We start from the raw sequence: 12968 nt of genomic DNA, 5'->3' as shown, positions 1-12968 counted from the left end.
TGTGTCCCCTGCATTGGCAGGTGGATTCTTAACCACTGTGCCACCAGGGAAGCCCATGCCTTTCTTTATATGTGTATTTTTACTACATACGTATTTATCCCTAACTAACATGAAGTATTGCTTTACATGATTTAAAACTTTATATAAATGTTATTATGCCTGCTGTTTATTCCCCTACAGTTTGCTTTTTTCACTCACCATTGTTTTGTGTTTTTGTGTTTTTTTGCGGTACGCGGGCCTCTCACTGTTGTGGCCTCTCCTGTTGCGGAGCACAGGCTCTGGACGTGCAGGCTCAGCGGCCATGGCTCACGGGCCTAGCCGCTCCGTGGCATGTGGGTTCTTCCCGGACCGGGGCACGAACCCATGTCCCCTGCATCGGCAGGTGGACTCTCAACCACTGCGCCACCAGGGAAGCCCCTCACCATTGTTTTTTGATGTTAAGCTCTGCTGAGATGTGAGGTTCTAATTCATTCCCTTTCACATCTCTATGACATCCATTGAATGAATGCACATGAGCTGTCCGTTCTCCTTTCATAAGACTATGAGCTTATTTCCCATTTTTGCTTTTACAGAGAGTGCTGCTTTAACCTTCTTGGGCAGTCTCCTTGTGCACACACCTGAGAGTTTCTCTGGGGTTTATACTTAGGAGATGCTGCTGCTTTTTAACTAGGAGGGCTCAATAATACCCACCTCAAAGGGTGCTGTGAAAACCTATGAGGTGGTGCAAATAAAGCACAATTTCAAGCATTCAAACATTAATTCTTGCTGTTAGACTATCTCTCAAATGTATATGAAAAGCTGGGACATAAAGGGTGATAGTCTGGTGCCAGAATGATAAAGAAGTATAACACATGTGCTTCTGTAGCTCCCAGAATACCTAGCTGATTGTAATTTTCTGCCCATGTCATGCTGTTTCTTCACCTCCACATCTCTGCTCCTTCTGCTGTGTCCTTGGGCTTGAAATGGTCTCCTCCAGTTCTGGTTCTCCCCCTCCGCACTTATCCCTGTCTGCTACTTCTCTGAAGCCTTCCCTGATTCCTCAGGCTGCCTTAAGTACCCTTTCCCCTTTGCCTCCTACATCTCTCTCACCATCTTTATATGCTTTTCCATAATCCTCTCTAAATGGTCAATGTCTTAGATACAGGGCCTACGTTTTAATCATCTTTGTTTCGGGGCACTGAGTATAGTACCTGGTACATGTGCTGATAAATGCATGTGGAATGAGTGAATTTAGGAATTCTTGGGAGGAAAGCAGTCAGGAGCTAAGGATTTCTAAGAGCAAAGGAAGAACGATGGAAGCAACTGTGCTGCTTGAGTAAGAACACAGGGACCAGAGAGAGTGTAAAGTTTTGTCAATGATGTAATTATACAGGATATAATGGACTATTCAGGAGGGAGCCTGCTCCTGTCATTGTGGAATGAGAGTGCTAGCTGTGCACAAGAACTTCTTTGATCCTGTGATCATGCAATGAATGACTAAATCAGCCAGCGAATACACTTGAAAGCAGTGAGCAACCCCTGGCTTATTTAACACTGCTAGGCATTAGCTGTTATTGGTCTAAAGCAGGATTGGCAAACATCTTCTGTAAAAGGCCAGACATTTTTGACTTTGTGGGCCTTATGGTCTTTGTTGCAAATATTCAACTCTGCTGTTGTAGTGTGAAAGCAGCCATAGAAAATATGTAAACAAGTGAGTATGGCTGTTTTCTTATACGATTTAATTTGTCATCATTGAAATTTGAACTTCATATAATTTTCTTGTGTCACAAAATATTCTTTTGGGTTTCCCCCCCAACCATTAAAGAAGGTACAAACCGTTCTTAGTTCACAGGCCCAAAGGAAACTTGTTGACCCCTGGCCTAAATGAGTCTTAGCTCTGGGTACGAAGGAAGGTCGAATCCAATGATAAAGGGCTGTTCTTCTACTGAAAAAGGCCTTAGAAAAAGATTTAAAATCTTGCAGCTCCCTTGATTTGCCACCAGATGGTGGTCCCTGCAGATGTGTGACTCAGACAGTGAGCCTTTCAACAGAAGGGATGATTGGAGTTTTTCCAGGTTGTGGTAGATCAGCCAGTGCGGTATTAACACAGGCACACAAACTGTCTCAGTGATTCAAAACGGTTACTCGAGGTTTCATTTCTCCACCTTCACACTTGTTTGTACATATTCCCTGAACTGCAGCATATCCAACTGACGGGAACACAATCATTCTCTTAAGACCTCTGAGATTATTTGCTTGAAGATCCAGGACAATAATACAAATACAGAATATGGTTAAATATTTTAGGGCTGCAATGTGAAATCCGGGAACAGATTCTACCCAAGATGAAAGTTAACCAGTGGAGCTTATAGTAAGGGCTGCTTGAAACCCATGTCTAATCTTGTGATGTTATGCTACTAACTCTCTCCAAAACAGCCCTCAGTCCTGTCCTCTTCACAGCACCTCTTTCTACCCTTTTTTTTTTTTTTTTGGCTGCACAGTGCGGCATGTGGGATCTTAGTTCCCTGACCAGGGATCGAACGCGTGCCCCTACGGTGGAAGCATGGATTCTTAACCACTGGACTGCCAGGGAAGTCTAACCTTCTGCCCTTAAGGTGCACGACTGGGGATCCAGCATTACCCTTGCTTAGCACATGCTGCCAACGGTTGCCCCACACTTTCTTTAGGGTATGGGAGTACTCAGTAGCCATAGTAATGTCCTTGGCATGTGTGTGTGGCCTGAGTGGGGAGGGAAGTTCAGCTAAAATAGAGGTAAATGGGACCATAATGGTCATTCTCGTCACCCCTTGTCTGGAATCCCCCAGCTCAGGCCACTCTCCTGGACCAGGGGTCCTTTGACTTGAACGGTCTCATTTTTCTTCTTTTCTCACCACCCTTCTTTATCCAGACACACCAAAGAAAGAGACCGGATGGTTATTAAAATCATTAACAATGGAAAAAGTTTCCATCTTTTTGGAGCAGAAAATTGCCGTATGGTTATGTCCACTCTGGCCTCTTAGTTTGCTCTCTCAGGAAATGCAGAATGAATCTACTGCTTCTTCCATACTGTGATGAATGACGTTGAAGAAAGGTCTCATGTCCTTCCTGAATCTTTTCTTCTCTGGCTAAACAGCCCCAGTAGAGCAATAAGAAAGCCTTTCAAAACTCTAGATGTGCTTTTCCTGATGACGAACACCAGCAATTCTCGATGGAGGCAGTTCCACTAGTTAGGGGGCATCTTAGAAACGTGGGGGTAACTTTTGGTTGTCACGATGATTGAGGGCTGCTACTCACGTATTGTGGGCAGGGCTAGGGCCAGCAAGAAAGGTTTGGATCCCAGTGGGGAAAAAAAAAGAACTGGAGGGGGGCAGATGAGCAAAAAACGTTTACATAGGATTTGTATTAATATGTAATACAGCAGGGCCCTGTGCTCCCTTCCCTCTCACCAGCCTGATAACTAGAGCCGATATCCCCTGTCTCACTGGTCCTGCCCAGAGGTGCTGGATGTCCTGGGAAGCAAGGGACAGCCCTGTATGTTAAAGTTTCTCTGCCCATCCTACACAACTTCAAATATCCAGATGTGTATTTCACTTATGTAAAATTGTTACCAAACTCAGGTTCTGCGGCTCGCCGCTCAGAAGCTAATAATTTGAGAGGCAAGTGTCAGTAGAAAGGAAGGATACTTTAATCAGAAAAGATGGCAATCTGGGGAAAAGTTGGACTCACGTCCAGAGGCCAACTTTGAAGATTCTGCTCAGCCATGACAGTTTTTAAAGGGGAAAAAGGGGAAGAATCTCAGTGAATCATCGAGGCAGGAGGTTGGGTTCTGCATCATTCTCCGTTAGGTAGACTGGCTGACTCTTTCTTCAGATGTGATCTTGCCTGCGTGATCTACCTGCAGGATTGCTTAAGGGGGCTGTTGGGGGTAGAGAGCTAGTCATTTGTTAGCTGTTTAATTCTTTATTTTTACATCTTGTTATCTAGGAAAAATATCAACAGATTAGACAAAGCATGGTGTGTATTCAGGAGAACATGTCAGGAGTTAGGTTAAATTGCCTGGTGATCTCATTCCTATAATTAGGTTCTTTCAAGGTTAGAGGGGAACAGAAATGGGCAAACAGGAAAGGGGCAAAAGAGCTGCTTTCAAAATCTTGTTTATATTTATCTGAGTCTAGAACTCTTTTATGTAATCTTAGAGCAGTTTTTGTAAAGTTTTAATGTATGGTAAATTTTCCAGGAAGGCAACTTCTTGTTAACTGAAGAAAGATTATACTTTCTTTCATTCAGAGCTTACTAGGAGTCACTCACCACTTCAGAAAATCATGTCACAGACAACAATGCCTTGTGTGGTATTTGTGTTCCCCAAATCAATCTACATCTTTAGCTCTCACCATCGTAGTGATTCTACTTAGAGGTGCAAACATCTGACTACTTTATCATGTTTTCTAGTGTAGTTGTACTCAAGCATGTGTCTTGTGAGCACATTGACATATTTAATTTACAATGAATATATATACTTTTATTATAATTTAACTTTCATTTTTATTTCTCCCTTATTATGTTAGACCAGTGTCTTAGTCCATTTGAGCTGCAATAACAAAATAGCAAAGACTGGGTAGATTGTAAACAACAGAAATTTATTTCTCACATTCCTAGAAGATTGAAGTCTTAGATCAGGGAGCCAGCACGTTTGGCTGGAGGTTCCCTTCCAGGTCACAGGATTCTCCTTGTGTCCTCACATGGCAGAAGAGAAGGGCCTAGGGCATCTCTCTGGAGGCTCTTCTATAAGGCGCTATGTAATCTCATTCATGAGGGTTCCACCTTCATGATTTAAGTACCACCCAAATGTTCCACCTATTAATACCATCACCTTTGGGGGTAAGGATTTCTACATATGAATTTGGTGGGGGACACAAACGTTCAGACTATAGGAGTTAGTAATTTATGTTTTTTAAGTTTAAGAACTGATAGATTCTGTATGAATTTTATTTCAGAGCAGCAAAAGGGATTTTTTTTTTTTTTTTTTTTTTTTTTGCGGTACGCGGGCCTCTCACTGTTGTGGCCTCTCCCGTTGCGGAGCACAGGCTTCGGACGTGCAGGCTCAGCCGCTCCGCGGCATGATGGAATCTTCCTGGACTGGGGCGCGAACCCGCGTCCCCTGAATCGGCAGGCGGACTCTCAACCACTGGGCCAGCAGGCAAGCCCAGCAAAAGGGATTTTATATAATACTTACTATAATGAGAAACTAAGTATAATACTTTATGTGTTAGTTTCCTATTGCTGCTGTAACAAATTACTTAGTGGCATAAAATAACAAATTTACTATCTTAAAGTTTGCCGGTCAGAAGCCAGAAATGGGATTCACTGGGCTTAAATCAAGGTGTCGTCAGGGCCATGCTTCCTGTGAGGGCTCTTGGGGGAGCAGCTGTACCCCTGCCTTTTCTAGTTTCTAGAGGGTGCCAGCATTTCTCTGCCCATAGCCCCTTCCTCCAATTTCAAAGCCAACAGTATAGCATCTTCAACTGTCTCTCTGACTCTGACCCTCTTGCTTCCACTGTTACATCTCCACCTGACTCTGACCCCCCTAACCTCCTCGTATAAGGATTCTTGTGATTCCATTGGGCCCTCTTGGACAATCCAATCCAGGGATAATCTCCCTCTCTCAAGATACTTAATTTAATCACATTTGCAAAGTCCCTTTTGCTACGTAAAGTAACATATTCACAGGTCTGGGGAGTAGGACCTGGACATCTTTGGGGAACCACTATTCTGTCTACCACACTTTAATAATATAATTCTTATTTTTCTGATAAGGTTGAGACTCAGTTGAAGCTAAAGCACTGGGTTTGATGCTCCCTCTCTCCTTCTGACTTGGGGCAGGTAGATTTCCTCCTTGACCTTGGCTTGGGCTGAACCTGTTCCAGGGGTATAAGTGTCTAGAGAAGAACGACACCATCCCTACCAGGCTGAGCTGCTAGCTCCCAAGGGTGGACTCTGGCTGTTGCCAGGCAATGTGGATGCAGGCATTCTTTTGAAACTAACCTAAAGGACTCCTTTTTAATCATTTTTTTCCCCTGAGAGCATGTGATGTTTACTTTTGGGGGGCATCCAGTTTTAAAGGTCTTAACGTGTTTTGGTCTTTCGGATACATCAGAAGTCACTGAGTTATTCTCTGGTTCCAGGGGCTATGTGTTATGACCTAAAAATTGGGATACGTGGTCTGACAGAGGATTCTGCACCTGCTTCCAAGAGTCAAAGAAGTCTCAGGAGGTGCAATTTGGTTAAAGACACATCAGAATTTCTAGCATATCTTGATGGTTTGGGGAAGATAATGTGACAGAATAAATAAAATAAATTTGCTATCATTTAATAAGTTCTGTACTAAGTACCAAGTGCTGTGCTACGTCCTTTGTATATATTATCTCATTTACCAGTGAGGTAGAAATTATCACTCTTGTTTTACAGGTACTATCTCAAAGTTGTCCTAGTAGGCTCAAAAGTCAAACACAAATCTATCTGACTCAGAAGCCAGTGCTTGTAGACGACTACACTCACAGAAACCCGGAGCACAGAAATCTGTACACAGATGCATCCCTGAAACTAAAAATATTACCTTGAAGGTAAGCCATAGCTCCAGATCTGCAAATGTCTTTCTTTTCAACATCAGTGAGAGCTGCCTGGAGATCGAGATGAGTAGCATTTAGTTCAATAGAGATTTTAGAATAATCCTTCCAATGTCCTCATTCCTGGGAAAGAACAAGGTATTGGTATTTTTCTGGCAGCGGACACCCATTTAAGGGAGATTTGATAGAATGATAGACACGAGGGTTTTCATTTTCAAGGCCTACCTCCTCTCATAATACAGCCTGAGTACTACATCATCAGGGAACGCTCAGACCTCCATGCCCCAGGTGGGGATGTTGTGGGAGCCCCAGGTAACACTGGAGAAGAGGGATGTCCCTTGGAGCCTAAATAGTACTGCTATATACACGGCGAAGGGGTCAATTTAGCATCTGCTGCTTTCTGCCAACGATCTACCCGTGGGGGAGGGAGTAGGGAAACAAGGGGCCCATCTCACTTGAGAAAGCCCAAGCCTGACGGCTGAAGGGTCCCAGAGCAGCAAGCATCACCTCGCCTCTTCTCTTGGACCATGTCAGCTGTCTGCTTTGGATTGACAGAGGCATCTGGCTTCTAAAAATACCCTACTGACCAAGGGCTGCCTATTCTAACTACAGCTGGGCATGACTGCAATCCAGGACTTAACTACTCCTTGCAAAGGAACTTTTCCAAAGTTTTCAGGCCCAATTTGAGAAGCACACCAGCCCATGGTCATTTTCGACTTTGTCAGTTTTGCTGGGTGGTGAATGGGACCCTTCCCAGGTCACTGTCCTCTGGCCTGGCTCATCCCCGTCTCCAGGAAAAGAGGCGGGGGGGGGGGGGAGGGCCCAGTGGCTGAGAGGGGGTAGGGAAGGGGAGGCGCCTGTCCATTTATAGTCTTGCTGTTGGGATGTTGAAGGTGCTGAAATAGCAGTGAGGACAAGGGACTTGGCTCAGTGTTAAATAGCTGCCGAGCTGCCCGAAGCTTCTGAGATGACAATAGGGGGAATGGAGAACGTGGAGGTCTTCACTTCTGAGGGCAAAGGCAGAGGTCTGAAGGCCACTAAGGAGTTCTGGGCTGCTGACGTCATCTTTGCCGAGCGGGCTTATTCCGCAGTGGTCTTTGACAGGTACGGAATGTGGGTTGTCTTCTTTTCTCCCATTGGTTTGGCCGGTGCCACATTCTCGAATACTTTGCTCTCAAAATCAGCAGGGAAGGGGATACAATCCGTGTGACCATTGATAACGCAGGGCACTCGGACAGCTAAGTGTTTGCTGGCATGACTGTTTCTGCAAACAGTCATGGCCAATGCGATTCACTCTGGTGCCCGGGAGGGTTGCAAAGGTGAGCAAAGGCTTTGGGGCACACTCTCAGAGCACCAGTGAACTTGGCTGAGTGGGAGTGCTGTGTGTGGAGAGGGTGGAGGGACAGGGAGTGGAGAGGTGGGTGTGTTGCCCTAGGAAATGTTCTTGTATGGAAGCCTCAATGTTTTCAGCTTCTGAGGTGTAATAAATATATTAGAGGATTAAGTCATTGCTGAGACTTTAAAAAAGTAACTGTAAATACACAAGTAACTCTGGAATCCACTTACCTTTAAAAATTAGAATGTCTCCAATGAACTGCAATCCCCTTTCACCTTTCCCACCCCATGTCCCAGTCCCCTCTGTCTTTCCTCAGAGGTAACCCTTGTTATGAGTTTAATGTGTTTCCTTCTAGAATGTTCTTGTACTATTACATATATCTCTATCTCTATCTATCTATCTATCTATCTATCTATCTATCTATCTATCTATCTATCTATCTATCTATGTACCTGCCTGCCTATGTATATCCGTACTTATCAAGAAGTATGGCTGTCGTTCGTCTGTTTTTTCTTTTTAACAGAAATGGTGCCATACTTCTTTTTTTTTTCTGGCTGCGCCATGTAGCTTGGGGGACTTCAGGTCCCCGACCTGGGCTTGAACCCGGGCCATGGCAGTGAAAGCCTGGAATGCTAACCACTAGGCAATCAGAGAACTCCCAATGGTATCATACTTTGGATGTCATTCTGGAACTTGCTGTTTTCACTCAACAACATGTTTTGATATATATCCTTATGGGAATTATAAGTCTATAGCCGCTTCTTTTAAATCCTCAAAGATCTGTGTTTTTCCTGCCCACACGTAGATCTATCCATGTTGATACATATGCTGTATGGACTGCTGTGGATTTTAACTGCTGTGGATTGTCTACCCTATAAATATATGAACTTTTGAAAATCTATTCCCCTATTGAGAGACATTTGGTGGTTTCCAATTTTTCATTAAAAACAAACATTTCTGTGATCAAAATCCTTGACCATGTCCAGTTGTATACATGTGTGATTATTCTCTAGGATAAATGGCTAGAAGAGGAATCACTGTGCCATAGGGTGTGCTGTTTTCCATTTTAATAGGATCTCCAAAGTGGCTCTATTAAATTACATCCCCATTTCCCCACAATCCTGTCCATACTTGACCACCAAACTTTTAAAGTAGTACTAAATCTTTCTTTATTAACAAAACAAAACAAAACCCTGCACTGTGATAAAATCATGACAGTATCCTCTGAGCCCCAAAACTGGGGTGACCTGCCTGACGTTGAAGTGGTCTGAATTAAGGTGGCCTCTGATAATCTAGGCTTTGTGGTTGGCTCACTGTATGACCATCCTGAGAATAGGCACGGCTTTTCAGAGATAATTTGAGTAGCATTCAAATTCTCATTTCTTCCAGTTTACCAAGACCTTCAGGGAAAAGGCAGTGAACAGAGTATACGGCTAGCTACAGCTGAAGAATTTAGGGGGGCTGAGATGACAGTAATACCTCTTCAAGGGGAGCGTGTCTTTATTTACTTGTGTGTGTGTGTTGGGGGCAGTTGAGGAGTCAGTTGGATTCAGAATTAAGACACAAAAAGCTAGAAACACAGGAACGCTGAACAATGATCTTGTTACTATTGCTGAGTTGCCACCTTGCCTTTTATGGAACACCTCTGTGGGTGTCTCCAATTCCCTAAAAGCCAATATAGCCAATCACGTTTCGTTTTCAAGAGCATTTGGAATTGAGCAGGTTTTCTTTCCATTACAAGAGTAAAACTTAGGAAGAAAAAAAATGTATTTTCACGCGAAGCTAGCATTAACATTGTTGTCTATTTCCTTCCAGCTTATTTTAAAACATAGGTTTCATTTGTACTATTAGCTGGGATCTTATAAACTATCATGGCTTTTCATTTAATGATTTAAGTACCTTCTGCGTTACTATACTCTCTTCATAAGCATAGTATTTAACGGCTGCATGCTTTTTGACCACTCCTTTATAACTGGACATTTAGGTTGTTTACCTCTTTTTCTTACTATAAAGAATTCATCATTCATTTGAAGTAATAACTATAAAAAACTTTAGTGTATGTTGTGGATAAGAGTCTAATAAAATCTTATATTATTGTTACAACACTAATAAAAATTAAGATGATTGGAGTAAACAATCTTTAAAATGATTAAAAACAATCTAAAAGACTATTTTAAAAAGTGATTTACCCAGCACACCTGAAATTAACACAACATTGTTAATCAACTATATTTCAATAAAAAAGAAAGATAGATATTCAAATTACTGTTTCACAATTTTAAAAAAAGTGATATACTCAAACTCATCCCTGCACAGATGAGGGAACTGCTTGGGTGCACCTGAGACAGCCCAGAGAGGCATCAGAGGAAAGCTTTGCTCATCCTGTCTTCACTCCAATCTTAGGCTCCTGTTGAGACTCAGCCACTGTAGAGGAGAAAACTGACTGGAGAGGTAGGACCAGGTGACCCACAAAAGTCACTCTATAAAAGAGGCACCTTCTAATCCATGTTATTGCAAGCCATGTTATTTCTGCCTTACCCTCCAAACACAAACATGAAGAAAGATTTTATCTTTAGTTGAGTACTGCATTAAATGAAAATCTCTTCTTGCAAACGATACATGACATGTACATGTATGTATATATGTATGTTATGAAGCATTACAACAAATGAACCCCTGTGAAACCACCATCCTACTTAACTAGAACATTCTAATACATGCATCTTCCCTATCTTTCCCTATCCTGTCTCATACTTGTTGCAAAGGTAACTACAGCAGTATCCTGAATTTTGTGTTATTTATTCCCCTGCCTTTTGAATACTAGTTTTATCACATATGTACATAGTCCTAAACAATATATACTTTAGTTTTTATAGTTTATTTTTCATCTTTTCTATATAGCTTTTTTTTTAAGATTTAATTTTATTGATTTTTGGCTGCTTTGGGTCTTCGTTGCTGCGTGCAGTCTTTCTCTAGTTGTGGCGAGCGGGGGCTATTCTTGGTTGCAGTGCGCGGGCTTCTCCTTGCAGTGTCTTCTCTTGCTGCGGAGCACGGGATCTAGGCACGCAGGCTTCAGTAGTTAGCATGCGGGCTCAGTAGTTGTGGCTTGCAGGCTCTAGAGCACAGGCTCAGTAGTCATGGCGCACGGGCTTAGTTGCTCCACGGCATGTGGGATCTTCCCTGACTAGGGACTGAACCCGTGTCCCCTGCATTGGCAGGCAGATTCCTGTCCACTGTGTCACCAGGGAAGTCCCTATTTATCATCTTTTAAACCATGGTATAATGTTATATGTGGTTTTATGCCTCTTGCTTCTTTCACTCAAATGTAGTTCTATTATTCATCCATATGGTTTTGTGTTACTGATAAAACGAATAAGCTCTGTGTGTGTAGGTACCACAATTTATTTTTCCATTCTCCTGCAAGTGGTTGCTATGGACATTTTTGTTTGTATCTCTTGGTGAACAGATACATGAGGTGAGTATCCTAGGAGTGGAATTACTGGTTCATAATATATGTGATATTCAGCTTTAAAATATAATGCTGCTGGGCTTCCCTGGTGGCACAGTGGTTGAGAGTCCGCCTGCCAATGCAGGGGACGCGGGTTCGTGCCCCGGTCCGGGAGGATCCCACCGCGGAGCGGCTGGGCCCGTGAGCCATGGCCGCTGAGCCTGCGCGTCCGGAGCCTGTGCTCCGCAACGGGAGAGGCCACAACAGTGAGAGGGCCGCGTACCGCAAAAAATAAAAATAAAAATAAAAATAAAATATAATGCTGCACTGTGTCATGCTGACTTGCAAGTTGAATTGCGTCTTTGCTAGAATAGACTGGGCTTAGCATTAAGAGCAACAATCCAGGACTTTATAATATAGTCCTTAGTCTGGTTAGGATCTCTTTAATTTTGCTTGTTGGAAAAACAGCTGGTCTGCTTAAACATAAAGGAGCAAGAATAAAAGAAAGATAATCCATTCAGACCTGGCAAATGTGTAGCACTTGGGCTACCATGATCCCTGGCAGACATGGCTAATCAATCGGGCAACTCCTTTCTTCTGAACTCCAATTTGGCCTCAGAGTTCTTTCTAGCAGGGTACTCCAGGGAGCCACTGCTAATCAACCAAAACTGGTATTTAAAAGAAAGCCTATTTGCCGTCCCTTTTAGGTATTTTGGGTTGGGTGCTGGAAAGGGATGAAGGCGAAGTAAGTGGGTAAGGTCAATTTACCAAGGAGTTGTTTTACATGGATTTGGTCTTTCAAAATGGATGAGACCCCAGGGGTGGTGAAGGGGCTGTTCAAGGTTTCTCTCTGTCCTTCTAGCTCTGTACTTTGAGGGTTCCCAGTTCCAGGGAGGACAGAGAATAGGAGCTCCATGATTCCTTAGCCTGACTGATCTTGCTTATTTCTGCATGAGGTGGGGCTAATATGGAAATTCATTATGCTCTCTTGTATAGATTTTTTAAAAACTTATTTTAGAAAATATAGGAAAACCAAAGTAAGAAAATAAAAATTCTCTGCAACCTTAGCATTTACAGAAAACTACTGTTAACCTTCTGGTATATATCATTACAACTTTTTTTTTTCTTTAAAAATTGAGGTATAATTGGTTTCTTACAATTCTTTTATGCAAATATGATGCATATAAAATATTTTCTTGATCCCAGCGATTGGTAGGTGGAGGGTGGTGGTGGGAGAGAAACACTGTAAACACTGTAAAATGCTTCCCTAAATTCAAGATATTAAAATATTGGGGGGAGGTTATTTTACAATGAAAGGAATGTGACACAATATAGTATTTTATCAATTCTAGAATACATGTTTCATTTTAACATCTCTGAAATCATGGTGTGTCCTAAAATCTATGGCTCATTATGATTTAATTGGGAGCATTTTGATGCTGTTGTTTCTTAATGGTAAAAAAAAGTAGTGCATTTAATAATTGACAATATCTTAGATTCAATGTAATTAACATATACATTTTTTCTTTACACGAAAGTGGAAGTATTGTGCAACTTGTCTTCTTTACTTCACGATATATTG

The 12968-nt window shown here is 42.5% G+C and overlaps 1 protein-coding gene across 2 annotated transcripts in view; it reads left to right on the top strand.

Annotated features, from left to right (window-relative positions):
• The first annotated feature begins 7466 nt into the window (after positions 1-7466).
• Positions 7467-12968, top strand: part of SMYD1 (SET and MYND domain containing 1) — a 41827-nt gene continuing 36325 nt past the window's right edge. For both annotated transcript variants that reach the window (XM_029232275.1, XM_029232274.1), the window contains exon 1: positions 7467-7706. In XM_029232275.1, coding sequence (XP_029088108.1) covers positions 7570-7706 — 137 coding nt within the window. In that variant the 5' untranslated portion in view covers positions 7467-7569. The remainder of the gene's footprint in view (positions 7707-12968) is intronic.

Source organism: Monodon monoceros, unplaced genomic scaffold, assembly GCF_005190385.1.
Source record: "Monodon monoceros isolate NGI ecotype Baffin Bay Population unplaced genomic scaffold, NGI_Narwhal_1 Super_Scaffold_19, whole genome shotgun sequence".
NCBI classification, from domain to species: Eukaryota; Metazoa; Chordata; class Mammalia; order Artiodactyla; family Monodontidae; genus Monodon; species Monodon monoceros.
The sequence above is the reverse complement of the archived record's forward strand: the minus strand, read 5'-3'. Positions and strand labels throughout refer to the sequence as shown.